This window comes from Pelobates fuscus, chromosome 5 (genome assembly GCF_036172605.1).
Source record: "Pelobates fuscus isolate aPelFus1 chromosome 5, aPelFus1.pri, whole genome shotgun sequence".
NCBI lineage: Eukaryota > Metazoa > Chordata > Amphibia > Anura > Pelobatidae > Pelobates > Pelobates fuscus.
Genome location: NC_086321.1, coordinates 54,030,666 through 54,055,301, shown reverse-complemented (window position 1 = coordinate 54,055,301; position 24,636 = coordinate 54,030,666). Strand labels below are relative to the sequence as shown.

At 41.1% G+C, this 24,636-nt stretch overlaps 1 protein-coding gene across 1 annotated transcript in view; it reads left to right on the top strand.

Moving 5' to 3' along the window:
• Positions 1 to 24,636, top strand: part of PSTPIP2 (proline-serine-threonine phosphatase interacting protein 2) — a 122,397-nt gene that overhangs the window by 61,856 nt on the left and 35,905 nt on the right. The window contains exons 3-5 of the mRNA XM_063456797.1: positions 2,453 to 2,530; positions 3,674 to 3,708; positions 15,684 to 15,790. Of these exons, the coding sequence (XP_063312867.1) occupies positions 2,453 to 2,530; positions 3,674 to 3,708; positions 15,684 to 15,790 (220 nt within the window). The remainder of the gene's footprint in view (positions 1 to 2,452; positions 2,531 to 3,673; positions 3,709 to 15,683; positions 15,791 to 24,636) is intronic.

The window sequence follows — 24,636 nt, the reverse complement described above, 5'->3', positions numbered from 1 at the left end:
ACATTGCACCCAGACCACTTCAATGAGCTGAAGTGGGCTGGGTGCCTATAGTGTCCCTTTAACCTTCACAGTATTTTTACCCACAAAGTTTTAGTCTTTGTCCGTGATGCTCACTATAAATACGTTTGCATGTCAGATGGTGGTTGCCACAAGTATAGTTAATGAATTGATAACAAAACAAAATATATTATTTTTTAGTAGACTCATGCAGTATGCATATATAACCTGTAACATTTACACTCTGTGTTCCAGAATGAGGCGCAATGATTTATTTATTTATTTATTTATCTATTTTGTTATTTTTTTAATTCTTTATTTTGTTCGTGCAGATATGAAACATGCAATTTGCGCTGCCACAATAGCTAGTGCAGATCGATTTGCGTTCACATATGTTTACATGGCATCAGAGACATTGCACTTTTTTTTTTGAGAGAGAAAAACAAACAGGATTACATTGTGTACTTCATAACCACCTAGAGAAGACAGTCTCTTTGCTCACCGGTTGGTAGGGTGGTTTAGAAAAGGGTAGGGGTAAAGGTCATGCTGAAACATCGCTTTATGTACTTGAGTCGAGTATAAGTGGCTTAGTGCCTGGCGCCCTTATGTCAGTGCTTGGTATGTTGAAACAAAAAAAATAAAACCGAACTAGTTTAATAAACAGCCATTACAGCAGTGCTCAATTATGTAAATGGACATACGGTGCCGCAGCCGCCTCGATTACAGGCTTAAGCTAATACCTGGACATAGATGAGATAGTATCTCTGCTTGCTAGAACGACTCCAGGTGTGCTAGGGAGGATATAGGTTTATTTTTTATTTTTCCCCTTTTTCCTGCAGTTAAGCCGAGTTGTCTATTTAGGATAGGGTATGCCAATGTGTGTACCGGGTGAGGCGCAGTGACCCTTTAAGGGGTTGCGAAAGAACAATCTGAACTGCCGAGATTCTCCTGGGCATAGAGTGAGGAACAAGAAATGATGGACTTATACATTTGGACGATTTAAACAGGCCTGAGTAGGCAAGTCATAGATTGAATAAGGCATCGATATGTCACTGTTAGCATTTAGATTAGTTATGGATAATGCAAATAATAATACAAATAACACAAATAATAGTAATTAGGTAGCAAAATCATGCAGCACAGTATCAGTCCAGAGAGGGCTGGTGGAAAAAATTAGAAAAACAAAATAAAAACGAATAAGGCCCATACTCTGTGCGCCCAGTTGGTATCAGGCTGAGTCATCCTATGCCTTTTGGCGGCTTTGAGCTGGAGACCGGCCACTCTGCTTCCCCAGTAGTCTCGTGTGCCATCCTGTAGGTTTGCTGTGAGTGCTGGAACGTGAGTGTGCGGGTGCCGTTCAGCTGTGATGTTTCCAGTCCTGACTGCAGTGGGGAGCCTCTGGTGGCTGGGCGTGAGGTGGGTATCTGCAGTCCTCTGCCCCTCAGGTCTGTCATGGTGAGGCTAGCGTTGTGATAGGCAGGTGGTGTTTGTATGCTGCTGCGTGGATGGTGGGCACGGGTCTCCTGTCTGCGTGCAAGCGGATCATGTGCTCGGTTTCCCTTAGGTAGCATGCGATGGCTGGGGACCTCAGAGGAGTAAAGATGGTAATTTCTGGGGGATCTCGTGTCGACCCCCGGCCCAGGTAGGTAGTGTTTCAGGCTGGGTTGTGTGGGGTAGCCCGGGCCGATGGGATGCCGGAGCGTGAGAGTTGCCCGGTGTGCTTGCTTGCTTGCGAGTGGGAGCGGGTACATGCGCTTGGGTAGCTTGAGTTTGTTTCCCCCATTGTCGGTTTTTCGGTGCCTGCGTGGCCGCGTGGCTGCCTTGAAGGCCAGGAGAGGGTAGTCGTAATAGCTTCGGCGTGTTGTAGGCCGGATCCATGCGGCCACCATGCGGGCCGCTCGGCAATGGGGTACTCCCCTGTCACCCAGGATCGCACAGAGGTTCAGGCATAGCTGATCAAGATTTTCCAGGGGGTGAGAGAGTAAGCGACTGCTCGTGTTCCTCTGCTTTGGCCCATGCCAGACGGCCATCTTGGATGGGTCCCGGTGTTCCTGTGCCCCTCGCAGGCCTTGTAACTGGCCTCACTCGTCTGCAAGTGTAGTCCGCTTGTCCAGTGGGGACCGGGATGACCCCCGCCGGTCCAGAGGGGTAGGAGAGCAACAAAGTCTTGTGGGGGATCCGGTGCCGGAGTGAGCGGCCGCCTCTCTCCGGCTCCCGCTCCCGTAGGCCGCAGCCGGCGTTTCTGTCCGATAGGCCCCTGAAAGGTATAATCCGATACAGGAGTGCACCCCCAACCTGGGTAGTGCCCCCTTGAAGAGTTGTGGGTTTTGTAGCCGCTGTGTGTGCCCTTTATGTTGCCCGCCTGACAGGAGCTCTTCTCCCCCACGTCTGTTAGGCTTGGCGGTCAGACTCTGCCCCCCTTGTTATTTAATTTTGGTTTTCTTCTTTTTGAAAGGGCCTCGATAGAAGAAAAATATGGGAAAGACCTGGTTAATTTAACCAAGAAAAAGCCATGTGGACACACAGAAATTAAGTAAGTTTCTTTTTATTCATCTGTTAGTAACACTAAAACCAATATCAAACTAGTACCAGATTGCGATTTTCGAAGCCTCAGGAAGACAGCAACTAGAGGCTGGATTAACCCTGCAATGTAAACATAACAGTTTCTCTTACAGCTGCAGGGTTAAAACCTGGGGGACCTGGCACCCAGACAACTTCATTGAGCTGAAGTGGTCTGGGTGACTACAGTGGTCCTTTAAGTGATTAAACAGCCATATATACTTGCACTCTACTTTAAAAGCAGGTCTCTAAAATCTAAAGTACAAAACAATAGACACATACCTAGTGCAATATTGTAAAAAAAAAATGTAAACTGTATAGCTCAGTAAGAAATAAACTCACAATTGTGGAGTGGTTATAGTACCACTCCGGACTATCTGCTTGTAGGTTGCTGCATGTATATGTACTTTACAGTCTGTCTATAGCAGTTACATTCAGGTTTTTATATGTTTGCGCCATTCTATTCTATTACTATTTCTATTTATTTTTCTGATATCCACTGAATTAAAGGCTGCATTTAAGATGTCCTCCCTGTGCCCGATAGTCCGGAGTGGTGCTATAACCACTTTACAATTGTGAGTTTATTTCTTACATAGCTATACCGTTTACATTTTGTTACTATATTGCACTAGGTCTGTGTCTATTTTTTTTGTATTTTAGATTTTAAAGAAGAGTGCAAGTACATATGGCTGTTTTATCACTTAAGACCTCCTTTTTATCACAGTGTGTTTTTTTTTAATGTTATAGTCTCTGCCTCACTAATATGTTTTAGTGTGTTTTTGGGAGATACAGATATTGTGATTGACACTTCTCCAACTATTTTCGGGATGTATTGTTATCAGGGTTCCTTGTAGGTTGCTGCATGTATATGTACATTACAGTCTGTCTGTAGCAGTTACATTTTGTTTTTTATATTTTTGCGCCATTCTATTCTATTAGTATTTCTATGAATTTTTTATACTTGCTGTAAAAATCTTCCAGTCCTGTTATCCATTTGATAACGTTTCCAACAAATAAGCAGAATGTTACAGTTACTTTTGAAATGGCTGAGTGTTAGATTTCAATTTCCCCTAATAGATTAAAATATCCTATTTAATTGGTGTTGCTTCTCTTTTAGCACACTCAAGCGAGCCCTTGATGTCTTCAAACAACGTAAGTGCTTGTTTCATGTTCCCAATATGTGATTTAGAAAATTTAAATCAGGTTGTATATAGATCTGGGAGTGGTATAAAAGCATTTTGTATTTTGGGGGCAGGGCAAAATCAATAAATTAAATTATGTTATGTCTGTAGGCATGAGAATACCAAATGCTCTGATATAGACCTCAATTTTATATTGTTGGATAAGCTTTTCAAATTATTTAAGTAGTCTGGATACAGTGGACCTGTCATTTTAACCTTTCAATGTAAAACATTGCCGTTCTGTAAAAAATTAGCAGCACTGAAGATCCCCCTGCAGAAAAAAGGTAAGTGAACAGCACATTTAAACATGTGTGTATGTCTGTGTGTGTGAGTGTGTGTATCTCCCAATGTGTGTGAATCTGTGTGTATGTGCCAGTTTGTGTATCTGTGTGTCAAGGTGTTTGTATGTGTCACTGTGTGTGTATATATGTATGTCAGTGTGTGTATATGCCAGTGTGTGTGTGTATGCCAGTGTGTGTGTGTATGCCAGTGTGTGTATCTGTGTGTCCAGGTGTGTGTATCTGTCAGTATGTGTATCTGTGTGTCAATGTGTGTATTTGTGTGCCACTATGTGCTAGTGTGCGTATCTGTGTGTCAGATACATACACACACATATACACACTGACACACAGATACACACACTAGCACATACAACCACAGATACACACACCTTAACACACAGATAAATACACATACACACACACACACATACACACTGTGCGTCAAGGTGTGTGTAAATGTGTGTCAGTGTGTATCTGTGTGTCACTATGTATCAGTGTGTGTGTATATCTATGTCAGATACATACACACAGATACACACACTGGCACATACAAACACAGATACACACACCTTGAAACACACCGACACATACAAACACAGATACACACACCTTGACACACACCGACACATACAAACACAGATACACATACTTTGACACACACACTTTGACACAGCATGGGGGAGGGGAGGGGGGGACACGATGTTGATACACTATGGGAAAAATTAATTGGGAACCCCTGCATTAACGTATTAAATACACCTCAAGTGGCTGTCTTCCTGACAGCCACTAGCGTCACTTCTGCGTACAGAACTGGGTCAAACTCGGTCCTGCAATCAAATACTGCTTATAGCTGCATTTAATTGGAAAAGTGTTGAGCTTAGCTGCAGATGGATATCTCGTCCACCAAAGCTTCTCTTTGGATTGGCTGAGATAATTAAAGACATAAGCAAAGATGCTGATGGAAGCAGAGCAGGCTGCTGTAGTGGGGAAGTGTCAATGCTGGAAATGAGGTAAGTAATTTCTTATTTAACTTACATTTTTACTAGCAAAGGAGGGGGGGGGGCAGTGGCCACAGTAATAAAGGGGAACCTACAGTGCCCCAAAAACTATTGTTATTTTCAGGACCGTCGGCTCTTTTTAAAATGTTTGTATAAACTTTGTTTACTGTACATTTAAAAACATATTTTTTTTATATATTGATATATTTTTATATCAATTTTTTTATATTTAAATATTTAGAAAATGTTTTTTTTCACAGTTAATCTAAAAATATAAAATTATTTGAAAAGCTTATGCAAAAATATTAAATTGAGGACATAATTAACACCTAAACAAAGGATAAAACCTGAATTTGGCAAATACATTGTTAAGGGGTTATAATTATGTAAATTAAAAAAACTAAAATTTAATTTGTTCCTACAAAGTTGTAGTGGTTATATGGTATCACTTATCTTTTTATATGCATTTTAGCACACAAGAACACAATTTCTGCCACATGTAGGTGAAATAAAATCTGGTATTTGATGCCTTGTTGTATTTCTGGCAATGCAACTTCCTAAAAATGCCAAAATAATGTATCAATGTTTGTAGTAATCCCCACATAGCAGTCAGTCTAATTATTCCAAGAACATATATCGCATTATTGGGAGGTATGGAAAACGGGATGTCTGGGTGGGTCTTCAAAGGGGCATTGTGTAGCGGTACTTACCCTTTCCAGGAGCCGGCCGGAGTCCTCTGTTCAAGACGCGCGCGTCTCTGCTGCTGCACGAGCCGCGTGCGGCTCATCCGACGGCTGGAACTGGAAGGCGGGCAGTGACCGCGAGAAGCGGTCACGTGTCCCGCCTGAGTCTAAGAGCGCGCCGCGAGTATCGGGCGCGCTCTTAAAGGGACAGTGGGAGCCTAAATTAGAAAAGGCCTCCCATTGGTCCCTGTCATGCCACACTCCCCATACAATTACCTTTTGGGGGCGTGGATATGACAGGGACCAATCAAAATAGATGTTCAGTTATATATACTTACCTCTTTCCCTTAGTTCCTTGCCCTATCGTGGTTTCTGTTGCAGTTCCCTTTAGCGCTTGTTGTGTTCTGACTACGTTATCTCTATATCCTTATCTGTTCTGTTTGCCGGCTTGCTGTCTACTGTGTACCAGACCCCGGCTAGTCCTAGTTTTCGCTGTCTCTTTGTGCCCTTGACCTCGGATCGTTCCTGACTCTGTACTTCTCCTAGATACGTCGAGTCCGGCCACTCTAAGGTCCGGTAGACGTATCTCCCCTCTGTGTTGTCTTCTGTTTAGCTGAATCCTGCGTGTTGGGGTATATTCTCGTTACACATTGCCAGTGACTCAACTTATGTCACTGTTGACACTCATGATGGACGGGCCTACCCTGTTGGTGGACATGTCAGCCTGGCATCAAGAACACCAGACTGAAGCACTCTCTGCTGGCATAGTAGTATTTTTGTCTGTACTATAATAAGTATAACCAGGGCCTTACTCCTCTACCTCCCATGCTGTTAAAATGCAAAGTTTGACTTACAAAAGTTTCTATATAATGTGAGAGGAATGGGTTCTGACATTTATAGTCCCTATACTGAGATGTTTTGCACACTTTTACCAGGCAAGGATTTAATGCTACCAACAGCACAGGCAGTTGTATATTCCATGCATGGTGTAAATATTGGGTTAAACTTGCTGAAATACTTTTGCATTAATGTCTCTCGTTACCAAACTCTTTTTGGAATTGCATCTTAATTTAGACAAAATGTTTGTGGGCCCACATAAAAATGTGGCTTAGTTCATGGAAATAGCCAGCAAAGCCACAAATTGGATGCAAAATGTTTGTCATTTTTTTTTTCCAAATGTGAAGTGACTTAATATGAATTTCATTTTAATGGATTTTATATGGTATGGGTTATTTGCATTCCTTATCAAATCAACCAACTGTTTTCTTCTTTATCGTTCCCAGAGTTCCTCTTTGTAATCGACTGCATTCTCTATTTACTTATGTACTTTGCAGAATGGAAATTCTTCCCAGTAAACCGAAAATATTGAGGGCATTTTCACGGCATCCACTTCTTCTTTTTTAATTTAATTTTTTTTTTTTTTTTAATATTCCCACATCACAAAAAAAATAAATCACAATACCTTTTCACATTCTCATAGACATCAGGATCGAAAAATTTTGCATACATGGCAACATACAATATTAGAAGTTTTTTTGGATAACAATTACGACATCCCAAGTATCCTGGAGGTACCCCGAGACTCCCACATTTTGAATGCGGCTCCCTGACCCGCAAATCATATATAAAATATTCTGAAAATCACACACGCAATCTGACATACAGTGTGTGTGTGTAATTTCCACGTTATTATATATAATTTCTGTCCCTCTCCAACCTAATACTCCCTAAACAGGAGCCCGGCCAGGTGCTGTGGCCCTTTAAGAGCAGACTGGGCTTCTGTAATATCAGCCAGCAGGGAGGAAATTACAGCTTGTCACTTCCTCCCTGCTACACAGAGAGCTGGCCGGGAGGCAGCAGGAGGCTGGAGCCCACAGCAGCATGGAGGCAGAAGAGAGTCTGGAATGAGCTGCTGCTGCATGCTCACGCCCATTAGCCTCATCAAGGATTAGAACACCAAGCAAGCCACCCTCCTGGATACAAATATATACAGTATGACGTGTGTATGTCTGTGGGTGTCAGTATGTCAGTGTGTGTATGTACCAGTGTATATCTGTATGTCAGTGTGTGTATCTGAGTGTGTCAGTGTGTATCTGAGTGTGTGTGTGTGTATCTGAGTGTGTGAGTGTGTATCTGAGTGTGTGTGCATCTACCAGTGTGTGTATCTGAATGTATGTACAAGTTTGAGTTTCATTGTGTGCATCCGTGTGTTAGAGGGTGTATCTGAGTGTGTGTCAATGTATGTATCTGAATGAGCCAATGTGTGTGTCTAAGTGGATGAGCCAGTGTGTGCATCTGCGTGTGTGTCAGTGTGTGTGCCAGTGTGTGTATGTGCCAGTGTGTGTATCTAAGTGTTTGTCAGTGTGTGTATCTGGGTGTACCAGTTTGTGTCAGTGTGTGCATCTATGTGTCAGTGTGTGTTTCTGAGTGTCACTGTTTGTATCTGAGTGTATGTACCAGTGTTTATCTGAGTGTGTAAGCCAGTGTATGTATCTGAGTGTATGTGCCAGTCTTTGTATCTGAGTGTGTATGTGTGTGTCAATGTATGTATCTGAATGAGCCAATGTGTGTATCTAAGTGGATGAGCCAGTGTGTGTATTTGCGTGTGTGTCAGTGTGTGTATCTGAGTGTGCCAGTGTGTGTATCTGAGTGTATATGCCAGTGTGTGTATCTAAGTGTATATGCCAGTGTGTGTATCTAAGTGTTTGTCAGTGTGTGTATCTGGGTGTGTCCGTGTGTGCCAGTTTGTGTCCATGTGTGCCAGTGTGTGTATATATGTGTCAGTGTGTGTTTCTGAGTGTCACTGTTTGTATCTGAGTGTATGTGCCAGTGTTTATCTGAGTGTGTAAGTCAGTGTATGTATCTGAGTGTATGTGCCAGTCTTTGTATTTGAGTGTGTGTATGTCAGTGTGTTTATATATGTGTCAGTGTGTGTATCTGAGTAGATGTGCCAGTGTGTGTATATGAGTGTGTGTTTCAATGTGTGTTTGTATGTACGTGGATATCTGAGTGTGAAAGCACCAATGTGTGCATCTGTGTGTGTATTTGCCAGTGTGGGTATCTGTGTGTCAAGGTGTTCATACATGTTTGGTGGCTGAGTGTGGAAGGGGTACACACTCAGGCTTTTAGGGGGTGCGGGGGGGATGCCATAGTTGGTGAAGCCACCTCCCTGAAATGCAACTTTTATGCAATTATGTAGCTATGCTAAAATATCAGCAGAGGATGTACATATCTAGGTATCAGGCCTGGACTAGCCATCGGACAAACTAGGCAAATTCCCAGGGGGCCGCGATGGCCATGGGTCGAGGCCGGCAGCGGAGATCAAAGGATCTCCCCTGCCAGCCCATGCAGTGTAGCACTGAACTCTCATAGACCACACTGACGGTAAAGTTACCAGGTGGTAAAGGTACCAGGTTTATTGTTTATATTAAATTGAATTAATAAAGTTTATTTATTTTTACCTCTATGAATTGTTTTTTAAACTTGATGGTAATCTAATGAGATTTGAACCCACATAGGGTCCTTTTCTCATTTATTAGTAACTGCACACAGCTATTGAGATCTAGCACAATTAAGAAAATATAATAAACTATAAGTAAACAAGCGGATGGGAGGAATATAGTCATTAAGATAATGGGGGTGTCATGCCTTAATTATGGTATCCTCTTACTTCCTGGTTCCACGGAGCTTAGCCACACCTCTTCATGACACGGTCTCCCTATTTAATCTGACCGCACCAGCTGATCGACGCTGGATTATTGAACTACGTTCCGTACTCACGAACCGGCTGCAACATCGTTGTGAAAGCCCTCTGTTACCGGACCGGACTGGAAGACTTCAAGTTCCCTTCGCCTTTCCTCATCCACGACTAAAGCTGAACTCTCACCATTCAGGATAAACCACCTCTGAGGAGATCTCGGGAACCAGTGTTCTATGTGCCGGAAGCTAAGTAAAACCCCTGTGATAAGCGTTGCATCTCAAAGCTGTTATTTACTGTCTCCAAAGTCCTACGTTAAAGCAAACCCGTTACAGCTAACTTCAACTCATACTTTGTCTCAGTTAGCTGCATCTGTCTTACTTCAGTTAGAGTCTATGGAACAGCTATTGTAACTTCTTATCACCTAATTAATTAATACTACTAAAGGACTCTTTCTGATTCAGTCACCGTTTACTACTTAAAGCTACAGTGCATATAATTGTGGACTTCAGTTATCGTTTACTACTTAAAGCTACAGTGCATATAATTGTGGACTTCAGTTATCGTTTACTACTTAAAGCTACAGTGCCTATAATTGTGGACTTCAGTTATCGTTTACTACTTAAAGCTACAGTACCTGTAATTGGAATTAAAGTCAATACCTTTTACTTTTTATAATAAATATTCAAACTATACAAAATCTGCAGTTGTGTTCCTTCATAACAAATGTTTAGACGTGACAGGGGGCATAAGGAAATAAATACCAAAATAATAAAATAATAAAACATGACAGGGTCTACCGGAGCGGGAAGCTCGAGATAGCACTCTGAGGGTCCTCGCTATACAAACACCTAGCGAGACAAAACAGATCACCACTCCTCCTGCTATACACAGACGCTGAAAAGGCGTTCGACTGAGTGGACTGGACGTTCCTGAAAGCGATACTGCGCCTTCTGGGATTCACTTAAAACATAATGAAATGGATAGGAGCAATCTACAGGGACCCAACGGCAGCAATACGCATCAACGGAGCCCTGACGGAATCCTTCCCAATTCGAAATGGTACGAGGCAGGGTTGCCCCCTCTCCCCACTATTGTTCGTACTAACATTGGAACCTCTACTGGAAGCAATCCGGCGAAATATTAACATCTCGGGCTTCACCTGGAAAACAACCACACACAAGGTTGCCGCATATGAGGACGATATGTTATTCTTCATCCCACAACCAAGACTCACCCTGCCCTGCCTAATGAACGAACTTGAAAAATACGGACACCTGTCGGGCCTCAAACTCAACCTAAGTAAATGCGAACTCCTCAACATCACTGACCCGACAGGAGAACACAGAGCTATAGCCTCGGCCTTCCCGTTCCGGTGGTGCCAACCCAAATGAGATACTTAGGGATATGGGTGACGATAGACCCTAGCACCCTTTATCAGAAAAACTTCCTCCGCTCCTCACACGTATCCAACACGATCTACGAGCATGGAATTACCCACACATCTCATGGCTAGGCCGCATAGCGGTCATCAAAATGAATATACTGCCCAGAATACTATATCTATTCCACACGATCCCACTGGCACTACCGACGACCTTTTTCGCCACACTAAAGACCGCATTCCTGACCTATGTCTGGAGAGGATGCAGACCACGACTAAGATATGAAATCCTATGCGGGACCAGAAGACAGGGCGGATTGGCACTCCCAGATCTACGCAAATACCACCAAGCGACAGCCCTAGAACGGATCCTGGAATGGCACACTAGCCCAAGATATTAACAATGGGTGGCCCTAGACAAGGAATCGTACAGCCCGTCCATGTTTACACCCCTTTGGAACACGAGAGCGACACAGAAAGACGATTCCTACACACTCTCCCCGGCGAGCCAAACCCTTCAAACATGGTCGACAGTGAGGAAAACAGCAACCATCTCTCCAACTCCTAGCCCGATGACCACGTTAACGCACAACCAAACACTGGGAGGAGGACTACCAATCAAAACCTGGGACTTTCTGAGAGGGGAAGACTTCATTCCACTCCACAAAATGCTGACTGCTACTGGACTGACCCCCCTGGAACAACTAGTAGAGGGCCCGCCATCACCCATGCAAAGATTCCGATACTCCCAACTGACGCATTTCTATCACACACTACCGAACAGACACAAAGTGCACAGAACTCTCACGTGGTTTGAGGAATTATGCGACAAAAAAACGCCAGTCCAGAAAACAATGGCGACACTCTACCAATACCCATAGGGGTGCGCAGCCTATTGCATTAGGGTGTGCACCCTAAAGCACAAGCACACGTGGCGTATATATATATGTATGTATGTATGTATGTATGTATGTATATGTATATATATATATATATATATATATATATATATACATATATACACACACACAAAGCTGTGTGTGTGCTGTGTGAGGGTGCTGGTAGTGTGATGTGTGTGTGAGGGTGCTGGTAGTGTACTATGTGGGTGAGGGTGTTTGTGTGTGCGTGCTTGTGAGGGTGCTGTGAATGTACTGTGTGTCAGGGTGCTGTTTGTTTGTGTGTGTGCGCACTTGTGAGGGTGCTGTAAATGTACTGTGTGTGAGGGTGCTGTTTGTGTGTGAGGGTACTGGTAGTGTGCTGTGTTTGTGTGTGTTTGTTAGGGTCCTGTTTGTGTTTGGGAGGGTACTGTTAGTGTGCTGTGTGAGTGTGAGGGTGCTGTTTGTGTAATGTGTGTGAGGGTGCTGTGTGTTTGTGAGGGTGCTGTGTGTGTGGGTGCTGTATGTGTGTGTGGGTGCTGTATGTGTGTTGGTGCTGTGTATGTGTGTTGGTGCTGTGTATGTGTGTGGGTGATGTGTATGTGTGTGGGTGCTGTGTATGTCTGTGGGTGCTGTATGTGTGTGGGTGCTGTATGTGTGTGTGTGCTGTATGTGTATGTCTGTGGGTGCTGTATGTGTGTGTGCTGTGTGTGTGTGTGTGTGCTGTATGTGTGTGTGTGTGCTGCATGTGTGTGGGTGCTGTATGTGTGTAGGTGCTGTGTATGTCTGTGGGTGCTGTATGTGTGTAGGTGATGTGTATGTATGTGGGTGCTGAATGTGTGTTGGTGCTGTGTATGTGTGTGGGTGCTGTATGTGTGTAGGTGCTGTATGTGTGTAGGTGCTGTGTATGTGTGTGGGTGCTGTGTATGTGTGTGGGTGCTGTGTATGTGTGTAGGTGCTGTATGTGTGTAGGTGCTGTGTATGTGTGTGGGTGCTGTGTATGTGTGTGGGTGCTGTGTGTGTGTGGGTGCTGTGTGTGTGTAGGTGCTGTGTATGTGTGTAGGTGCTGTGTATGTGTGTGGGTGCTGTGTATGTGTGTGGGTGCTGTATGTGTGTTGGTGCTGTGTATGTCTGTGGGTGCTGTGTATGTGTGTGGGTGCTGTGTATGTGGGTGCTGTGTATGTGTGTGCTGTGTATGTGTGTGTGTGCTGTGTATGTGTGTGGGTGATTGTGGGGGGTGGAGGTGGGGTACATTACTTAATATCCCCCCTCCCTTCTTACCTTATGCCTGGGAGGGGGGATCCTGCTGCTGCCATCCATCCCTGGTGGTCCAGTGGAGAGTGAACTCTAGCCCTGCAGGGCTAGAGTTCACTCAGGCGAGATCTGAACATTGCCGCGGCAACGCTCAGATCTCGCGAGAGGAACCCGGCGGAGCTGCTGGCAATAGCTCCCCGGGTCCTCTCCTGCCTCCCTCCCTGCGTGTGGGTTGGTGGGGAGGGAGGCTGAGAGCAGAGCCGGCACTCGGATAGCGTCGGCTCTGCATAAGCCGGCAGGGGAGATCCTGAGATCTCCCCTGCCGGTCTCAATACATAGGCGTGCCGCGGGGATTAGGGTGTGCCCAGGCACACCCGGCACACCCCGTGCGCACGCCTATGCCAATACCTAATCACAGACAACCAACAGGCAACACGGAGATACAAAGAAAAATGGGAAAGCATCACCGACAAGGTATTCACCGACGCACAATGGGACAAAATTCTCATCCTCCACCACAAATCTACAATTAGTTCAAACTAGCAAGAAATGAACTACAAACTATTGACATTCTGGTACAGAACCCCAGACCTGCTTCACAAAATATTCCCCAACACCCCAGCGACGTGTTGGAGATGTGAGACAGATGTAGGAACGCTGAAACAAATCTTTTGGGAATGTCCCAATATCAAACCGTTCTGGAATCAGATTATATCTTGCATCAAAGACGTACTAGGGGATACGTTGCAACTATCTATAGAAAATATACTCCTACACCACACCAGAGACCCGATCTCAACATACAAACGATCTATCCTACGCCACCTCCTTGACGCAGCCAAGGCGTTAATCCCTACCCCTTGGAAAACGACACAAACCCCTACAATGGAACAGTGGCTAACCAGGGTAGAAGATATTAGATTCACAGAAGAAAAGCACGCGACCTTGAGGGACACCCTCACAAAACACGTGGACAAATGGCAACCCTGGATAATGTATGTGGCAAGACGGGATACGGGAGGTGCGGCTGGAGGAGGAGGGAGCTAGGGGGGCCTCTCCACGCTATACCCTCTACACATGATACACACTAATCACACTACGGCAGCAACCCCCACACGAACAACACATCACGCACGTCTGCCCAACAAACATACTCCACAAAGCCACAAGACGTAATGGCAAGATGCACAACACCATATTTCCACCCCTGACCTGAACAACCTAACAGGGAAAAACACACAACAAGAGATGGACAATCACCACACGAGACTCAAAACAGACAATAGGTGGAACCACACCACTCTCACGAACCAGACGAACAATGACACAAACACAAACAGACCTAACAAGGAACCCAGGCTAACATAGCCGACTCAAACACCAACACCCAGGAAATGACTGGACATCAAGAGACCTAAGAATAGACCACTCACCTTATGGCATTAGCGACTGTAATTTACAAACCCAGTGCCTCGACGACATACGTAACGAGGGTTGCTCTCCCTTCACATGAACTCACACCGCACACACAGACACCTCTGTCGTATAGCTCGCCTGAGGCAATGACACACGACACAGAAGGGGGGGGGAGGCCTACACAACTAGAGTGGACTAGCGAGTCCAACACACACCTGGACCTGACACCACTCGTTCCAACCATTCTTGAAAGGCAGAACGACTCGTTACTAGAATTGTTTATTAGTGTTACTTATCGTTGAACCAAAAATATAATATGAAGAATCCAGACAACAGGAGAATACACGTATAAGAGATGGGACCTGCGAGTCCTCAGATGTTCAAGGTCTGCGTGCCCACATAGATACTTCACACAACTGCCTAAAACATTTACTGCATGATTTACATGTGACCTGCGTGTCCCACACTGTTCCTAATACGAAAATGTGTAACATACAGATACTGATAAAAAAACAAAAACAAAAATTTACAAAAAAAAAAACACGACAGGAACACTTTAATTTCTTAAAGCATAATAAGTAAAACCAAATTATCACTTGTCTGCCTATCAGTGAGATCCTTTAGACATGGATTGTTGGTAAATTAGCTTAGCAAATTGAATGTAACTTTGCTTTCACTCCGCCAATTTCCAGAGATGATGTTCCCCACAAGAAGGTGGTTTTAAGAAGAAAAAAAAAAAAAAAAACGATAAATAAAAAAAATAAATAAAATGAATTTAAAATCAAAACCTTCAGAGTGGCAGATCCACTTTAACCCCTTAAGGACACATGACATGTGTGACATGTCATGATTCCCTTTTATTCCAAAAGTTTGGTCCTTAAGGGTAATAATCAGCTTGACTAACAGAGTAAAAGATATGTTTTAATTACAGATCTCACAGTTTCTATGTTTTACTAATTCAACAACTTTTAGTAGAATTAGTACAAGAACGATTTTATTTACTGTACATTATGATTCTAAACGATATAAAATGTGAGAAATACTTTCAGTTTAACTATAGAATTTATGATGTTTTTCATCACAAAGAAAAGCATGTGAAAATAAATACTGTTGATATGTTTTAATGTAGGCAGTGTGAGGTATTCATCCCAAAGAATATACTACACGTGCCATTTATTATTCAGAGAGGAATGACATGTACCTATGCCTCTTGCACCCAAGAGGTAAAAAAGTCTGAGATACATTGTACGAAATCCTCAGGCATTCTTTTTCTAATCAACAACATTTCTTGTAGTCTTAATTTCACATTGTTCATATAAAAAGATAACAATTATTTTAACACTAAATTTGATTTTTAGAAATTGATAACGTGGGCCAGTGTCACATTCAGCTGGCCCAGACATTGCGTGAAGAAGCGAGAAGGATGGAAGAATTCAGAGAGCAGCAGAAGCTTGAAAGAAAAAAGGTAAACTTTGAGTTAAACTGAAGAGCAGTAGTGGGAGAGCTTGTTAAAGTATTATGAACACCAAAAAGGAAGACTTATTAAGGGCGACGTCCATTTAGTCAAAAAGAACTGTGAAAATGCAATGTCATGTTGCAAAAAGGGGTAATCATAAATAAATAATAAGCAAGAATAATACAATTGCAGTGTCTATTTACTAAATGACATGACATGACATGGTTGTCTCTGTTAATTATCAACTTGAAAGTTAAAGGGGCACTATATTCACCAGAGACGAAACTAGAAACCAAAAATTGCCCCGTCCCTCCATGTGTCTCACCCCTTCAGTCCCTCCATGTGTCTCATTCTCTGCCCCAGCCTCTCAATCTGTCTGACCCCCACAGACCCGCCATGTGTCTCATTCTACACCCCCCCAGCCCCTTAATGCATTTCATTCTTCCCCCTGGGCCCTCTGTTTGTCTCATTCTCACCTCCAGCTCCTCCATGTGTCTCATCCCCCTCAGCCTCTCCATTTGTCTCATTCTCCCCCTTCCATGTGCCTCAATTCCCCCCTGCCCACCCAGCCCCTACATGTGTCTCACCCCTATCCCCCTCCGTACCTGCTCTAGTCCAGTAGCATGGCTGAGCGGACCACGGTACCCGATCTGACAGGAAGTGCTCTCAGCGACTCCAAGGCCTAGAGCAAGGGCAGGAAAGGGCATTATTGGAGATTTAGTCCACAACATGTGGAGATTCAAAGGTTGCCCTGATCTAGAGTATCTGCCTTCCCTATTTCTCTGAGAATCTGCCCAAATCTTCAGAGAATTTGCTCGTTCACCCCAAGACACTGGCATTATGTCAATTTATCCTGTGAATCCTTATCTTCACTAAAAGGCTCTTAGAGTGTGCTTATTAGATCTGAAACAATGAGAATTTGCCCATAAACCCTTGGAGTCTGCTTCTTCGTCTCATGAAGGAGGAAACAAATAAATATTCCCTAACATGTCCTCCGTCTCTTTCTGAACTACATTTATCACTTGTATTACTTTTATTATCCTTATTAGTTTATAAATAATGATGGGAGTAGCAATTCAACAATGGCCAATAGTTTCCATCCAATATTGGAATGTGATATAATGTTCCTAATATGAACTACATAAATACTTCGGGAAATGCTATTGTTTTGCATATGAGAATCGGGAGTTTGAATGCATTACATGTACACAATGGTTATTATGTACTAACTGGTGAATGTCGCCATGAACTTCCTTTACATAATTTATACATAAAGTTTGTTTCAGGGTTAAGCATTTAAAATAGCTTTAAATATTGAGGGAAATTCCTTAGTCTGAAATGGGATACCTCGCTATCGGCTATTGGAAAATATAAAACCTGTGACCGTTTCTCTCTCCAGCACTAATGTTGCAGAGATTACATGGCAATATAATTACTTGAGCCCCAGGATTCACTAAATTGAGGATTTCCAGGAATTCAAAGTCAATACAAAGTGAATTTCAAAAAAAGTTAATTCTGTGTCCAGTTCGACTGTTTTGGAATGGGAGGACACAAAAAGACAGATAGAGGCTTTAACTAAACCCATTAGATTTTAGTCTTGTTGATTAAAGTCGACAAATGTTCTGGCGTTTTATTCGACTAAGACTAGACTAAAACCAAAACAATTTAGATGACGAATAAACGACTAAAACTAAAATGGCTTTTTTAGTCAAAAGACTATGACTAAAACTAAATTGAAATTTGCCGCCAAAATTAACACTGCACCAGATCTTATTGCACATGGTAAGACATAGTAACTTACATGTACAAACTCGCACAATCTATCAAATCAGTCAATTGACCAACTTTGAAAGTGCTGTCAATGAAAGTTCAAAAAGCCATATAAATATTATCATGGACACCATGACTTCCCTCTGTTTTGTGTTTGAGTTAGCATGCAGGGTTAAGATATGGTAGACGTTAGAGTGAACAAGAGACATAGAGGGATAGACGGAGGAGGGTACCAGACAGAAAGATAGATTTATTTGGCTTGCATGAAAAGTTATTACACATCATATACATTTTGACACACTGCTCATATACATTCAAGTAGTAAGAATTGTATCACCTTTTCTTAATCTCAGTACCATGTTACTGTTTTTTGATAGTGTGACTGGCGATGTGCTTGAAAAGCTGTCTTTACTTATATTTGTCGTAATGCAGAGATAAGGTGTATGCACCAAAGCCACTATGTTAAGATGGATAGGTTTTTGTGCTTAGAGGGATCAATTAAAGTATAAATATTTTTTAATACAGTGTACGTCTAATACATTGCACTCACTTCAGTTAGTGAATTATAGTTATGGTAGCTTCAGTTAGTGAATTATAGTTATGGTAGCTTCAGTTAGTGAATTATAGTTATGGTAGCTTCAGTTAGTGAATTATAGTTATGGTAGCTTCAGTTAGTGAATTATAGTTATGGTAGCTTCAGTTAGTGAATTATAGTTATGGTAGCTTGTAATGGTGATTGATGTCAATAAAAGGGTTAATGTAAGAACTTGGATCCTTTTAGTTAATTTGTTGTATTATAAATGAAGTGTATGTATCATCTGAAGCTTTACAGCAGATTGCATGATAGGTGTAGCAGTTTGGAATGGGTTAATGTTGATAACCATGTCCGGAGACTTTAATGCACACGTGTATGCACTTTGCCCAGGAGTTTTTGCATGTGATAAGTATGTAGATCTGCTCTGCTCCAGGCCCATCTATCTGTAATACTGTATCTGGTAAATGTGTCTTCTTAGATCATATTTGGCACGTTATGCCCGTAATAGGGTATCACAGGGTATGTCAAGTCCCATAGGTTTGTATGCAGAAAATACATTGCAATAAGTAGCAAAACAGACAATGATATATTGCTTTTTACATCTCTACAAAAGGATTTGGTTAAATTGGAGGAAGTCATGCATTTTGGAAAAAGGAACCCACAAGCAATGTATACATTAAATGGGGTTGAGTTAGGGATTGCATTAAATGAAAGGGAATTGGGAACAATTATAGATACCAAACAAGGCGACAGTGTACAATGCCAGCCTGCCATCGCAAAGGCTAATCAGATGCTGTCATGTATAAAACAGTATTGATTCAAGTAAATTTGCCTCTTTATAAAGCAAGAACCCAACCTTGAATATGCAGTGCAATTTTGGCTGCCCAGCAAACAGACCCCCAATACAGGGATTTAAATACCACTTTAAAAAAATATATTTCTTTCCTAAATAATTTGTAGACAACTCGATGAAGGTTACAAGTCCTCAGCTATGAAGGATGTAAGGCAAATTAAAAAGTTATCTGGTAAAAAGAATTTAAATGCTCAAGAATTTAGAGTTATAAAAGAACTCAAATCAGATGAGAAAATAATTATAAAATCTGGCTGATTAGGGAGAAGGTATTGTCCTTTTTCCTAAGAATACATGTAATAATGAGGTGTAAAGGTTACTTGGGGATTAAAGCAACCTACAAACTTTGCTCAGATCCAATTAAAGAAATTAAATTCAAATATTTACAATGTATTAATTAAGGTTACGGAGCTAGGTATTATTACCTAATGTGAACATTGTTTTTTTAATGAAATTCACCCAATACCGCCAGTTCTATATATTATCCCGAATGTTCACAAAGATCCATTCACTTAATCCACTAGGTCGTCCAATAGTTTTGGGGGGTGTAGTCTCTTTAAATTAATTTATTGCAATACGAGGCAATTACGGTCCTTTGTAATTAAGAATAAATCCTATCTTGAAGATTCCACCCAATTAATGCAAGTTCTTAATAACACTCAGGGAAAATATGGTTATTTGCTAGTGACAAGTGATACTGAGAGTCTCTGTACTATCATCACACCTGAGATAGGTTTGAAAGGTGTTGAGTACTTGTTATTATATTCAAATATGGATCATCTTCAAATTTTTTTTTTGGGGGGGGAGGATATTTGTTTTATTCTTCATAATAATTATTTTTGGCTTAATCTTTAATTTTTTTCTCCAGCTTTTCGGGACTGTGATGGGGACAAGGTTTGCGCCCAGTTATGCCAACCTTTTTAAGGCCCATTGGCAATAGGAAGTTATATATGGGGGCAGGGGACGGGGCTGTATGGCGGGCTTGGTCCTCTATAGATACATTGATTGATTTTTGGGGGGGGGGGGGGGCTGGGGGGATGGTGGTGTGGAGACACCTGAGGTATTTTTACACATCTAAATAGTGATAATAGTAAGCTCTTATAATACCAAATTGCAATTCTTCGATTTCTGGTTAAAAATGTTAACAGTGATTGTAAAAACGATATAACACATCGGATGGGTGTGAACAATGGTCCTTGTAATAATACTCTTTAAGAAAATTAAACAGAGTGACTATCCTACTCAATGAAAAATATATTTAAAATAAAAAATAATTTAACTTCGTATTTCTAGAAATGTTATATATCTGATTTGGTGTCTAAGTGGGTTCAAGTATATTGGAATGACCACAAAGGTACTAAAGGTCAGAATAGTTGGTTTTTACAAAATTTCACAGAGGGAACTCTCTTTTATGGCTATTAAAAGAAGTAGAAAGAATTGGAGAGGAGATGATAATGTTAAAGATTTGAGCAAGACTGATTTTTTTATTTTTTTAATGAATACATTGCCCAAGAAAATTTAAATCTGGATTTAAAAAATCATTTTTTTTTTACTCTCCCCTCCTTCCTCCAAGTGTTTTTCTTTGATCTCTCTTTTGGTTGTTTATGGTTAATTATGGTACTCCCATATGGGGATACTGTATTGTTTGCTGGTTGACTGTTTTAGTTGCTTAGTAGATAGGTCCCTAGTCCTTCCCCCCCCCGCGCCCCCCATATTTTATTTTTAGTATTTTGGTTGATCCAGTAACTCTTTCCATTCTTCCTCCTATTGGAAGATACTTTAATCTATTTTTTTCACCCAAATGTGAACCCAAATGCTTTTATAATTTTAAGAATGATCTTATATTGTTATATAAATATATTTATTTCCCTGATTGTATGACTGTTAAACTATTTTTGAGCCTTTTAACCCTGGCTTCCCTTAGCCACACATCAACTGAAAGTTGGCTAACGCAGAAATTAAGGAAATGTTAGCTTAATGCGGTCTGCTAACACGCTCAATTAAAACTGCCCATTGCTGCTCTGGCTGAATCCTTCCTCATTAGCTCAAGCAGCACAAAGAGGATACGCTGCCAAGGATTCTTGTTTTGCATGAACACTGAATGGAAGCATGGCACCATCAGACTCCAGACACTTAAACCAATTCAACGAGACACTGCAGTTATGCTCATATAACACTCATTCATCCAGAAATGTCCAACGTAGCATTTTTATTTGCTGTAAAAGATCCATATAATAATACATCCATATAATAATATATCTTATACCTGCAAAACTCAGACAGGTTTTCATCGATAACATCTAGTGCCCCCTGCTGGTATAATATTCACAGGCACTACAGGAGCATTACGTGCAACTTGGAATTGTGTTTTCGCTCAGCAGGTAATTTTGTATTTTATTTTTTTTAAGCAAGCTTCCTTGTATAGCAAAACATTAACCAGACGGACATCAGCATGACCTTCACAGTAGATAAATAAACGAATGAGACCGAGCTTTTGATAAACCTTTAGAGTTCATGTTTTAGAATGTGTGATGGTATAGTTACACTGTGACAATTACATAGACAGATTATTTTAATTTTGTACTCTCACTGGGTTATCCACAATGTAAATTTCCAAAGTGAATCTTACATTTTAGGAAACAATTGTCAAAGTCAGCTTCAGTCAGATTTGTGCTATTGTGGCCAAAAAAATATGAAGTTCTCTTTGAATTCACTTTTAATTCCAGACATTTTTTACTTTAGCAAATGACCCTGTTGCATATTTTTCTACCGCTTACATTTTTTATACTGTGTTACAGTGTAGGTTAAAAAAACCAAAAAAAAAAAAAACCACACACAACAATTTGTGTTTACTCATTTACCCCAAGTACAAAATTAACCCATCCGCAAAGGTTTTGTCAGGTTTTGCATCAGGTCAGACAAGAGACTTATGCCAGGGTTAACATTAGATTCTTTATTTAGAATCTTAGACATGGTTTAACAAGAAAATAATAAGTAGCATAACTTAAAGGGAAAATGAAATATAGACCAAAGGAGAACGTAGAACCTATAAATTAAGTAATAGGTAAATAAGGAAGGATAACAGAACTAGTTGTTTAGACAATATGCCCTAAGCAGGTTATCAGGATGCAGGGTGTAAGAAATAAAAACAGAACCTATAAATGAAATTAAAGACAAGTATAGAGGAAAACTTACAAACAAAATTATAGGTAAACAAGGAAGGAATGCTTACAGAAATGAGTTAGGCAATAAGGTAACAGGATAATTTAGAAGAGATATTACAGTAAAACAAAGAGAATGAAAACTAGGCATGTGCATGGAGAATATTTTCGGTTTGGTTCGGCATTCCGAAATTCAGGACTTCGGCACTTCAGAACTTCGGCACTTCAGCACTTTGACACTTCGGAACTTCGACACTTCAGAACTTCGGCATTTCGGGACTTCTCTTGCAGCCGCTTAGTAGATAACTCCCTAATTCCCACGGTATTAGGGAGTTAGCTACCAAAAGCCTGAAAGACCTAAATTGGTCTTTCCGCCAAATTTACTAATACTAAGTAAAAATGACTTAGTATTAGTACATTTTGCCCCTACTCGCTATACCGCGAGTAGGGGCATGTCTTTTAAACAGTGAGCAGCCTGTGGTGGGTTGGGGGCTCGGGAGGGGGGACCTTTTTTTTTTTATTATTTTCTTTTTTTAACAGTGAGCAGCCACAGGCCGTGGGAATTCGGGAGTTATCTACTTATTAATTCCTGTCATTACATTGACTGGCTAAGTAACTTACATTTTATATGAATGTGTGTTACTTGATTGTTGTAAGTGTTGCAAATGCTTACAGCTGAATCCTGGCTACTTTTTATTTAAAATTGTATACATTGTAACATTCTTCCACTGGGTAAGTATATTAGTTCTTAGGCAATGCTGTGCTTCGGAACTTCAACACTTCGGAACTTCGGCAACTTATGGATGGTTGCAAATATAAGGAGATGTTGTAATATCCAGGTTAGTTCAGAAGTATTTAGTTAAATGTAGAAATAAAGCAATAACAAATCAAAAGTCCAGTACTGAATAAAGTTGGTAGGAATAGAAGATAGTTTTCTTCAAGCGTACCAATAGTAAGTAGTATCCAAGTAGGTAAAGCAGTTTTCGGTGAGTGAGGCAAGTTGAAAGGATGAATTAGGATGGTTCAGAATATAGCAGGATCTCAGAGTAGGAGCCAGGATCAGACGTCTTGTCACAATCAATGTAAAGGCAACCTGAGAAGTCTGGTGTGGCCTCTTATAGCATGTTAAGGTGATCATGCTATACAGGTGAAAAAAACGTGGTTAGACTAGTGGCTATGGAGGCCACTAGTGGTTGAAAACAGGAATTGCAGCTGGAACGAATTGACTGAAACGTAATACAGTTCTGAAATTAAGTTTTGAAACATGACAGGTTTGTTACATTAACTGGCAAGTTACAGGGACACATACTTATGAATTATATATACTTTGAATACTTATAAGTATTTATTTAGGGTAACAACCATCCTTTTTAGACAATCTTTATCTGTATTTTCGTTTTTCGGTTATAAAGTAGTACAGAAAGGAAAATAAACAGTGTAGTAGATACAATAGCACAGTATAAATAACAGGTGTATGACATTAACGTTGAACAGTCCTAGAATATAAAGGACCTCTCGTTAGCATTAAGATATTTTAAACTTTGGAACAGGCCGTCACGGTTCAAAACAGTAGTTCAATATTTTCACGCTTCCAATTCAATTAACAACGGTACATTTCTTGTAAACATGAGGAAAACAAATCAAAATGGTTCCACCGTAATATAGTAGCATTTTCCCCAAATAGCTGGTATCTAGAAACATCGTTAGAAGCCTCAGCAGGGGTGTACTGCTGGCTATGGGTGTAACCTAGAGTGGTTTTTAGGCTACTTACGCAAAAGGTCCAACAGTCTCACTCATAATTTAGTGCATAGGGATGGCTAGTGGGTAATCACCTTTCTCTGAAACTGCTATGTTTATAAAAAAAAAAAAAGGGTTAATCCTAGAGGGACCTGGCACCCAGACCACTTCATTAAACTGAAGTGGTCTGGGTGCCTAGAGTGGTCCTTTAACCTGTGACTTTGGCTTTATCACCTCAAACATATTGTCATCTACTGAAAAATCATTGTGGTTAATACACCAACTCTATCAACATTCTACACCCAACCCTCATGACATATTACTTTACTATGTACGTTTACAAGCAAGATTCTTGCCAAGCATGATAAAACAGCAGCTCATTGTGAAAGGATGACACAGACCTTTTAGGTTGGAAGTTTGAAAACAATGATGATGTGTTGAGTGTTTGTTTGCATATTACTCTTGTGGGAGAGTGATAAATTACGTTAGAGTGGTCGCAATGGACAATGGTGTGTCCGTTATTATGGGGGGTTTGTTTATTTGACTCGTGTTTCTGCCCGGTTAGGCTTGTGAATTGCGGTAAATATTTTCTATTGTTTGTTATTTTTAGCCTATATTGTGTCACTGACTGCTGTATGAGTATTGTATACCTATTAGTGATTTAATAAATATATATATAGACATTTCTTATGGTTTCCTGGTGTGCATTATTTTTTTATTTAATTATTAGTTATTATGGATGGCCCTCTTCTTGACTCTGTGTTTTGTGTTGATGGAGATACAGTATCTAATCTTAATATAT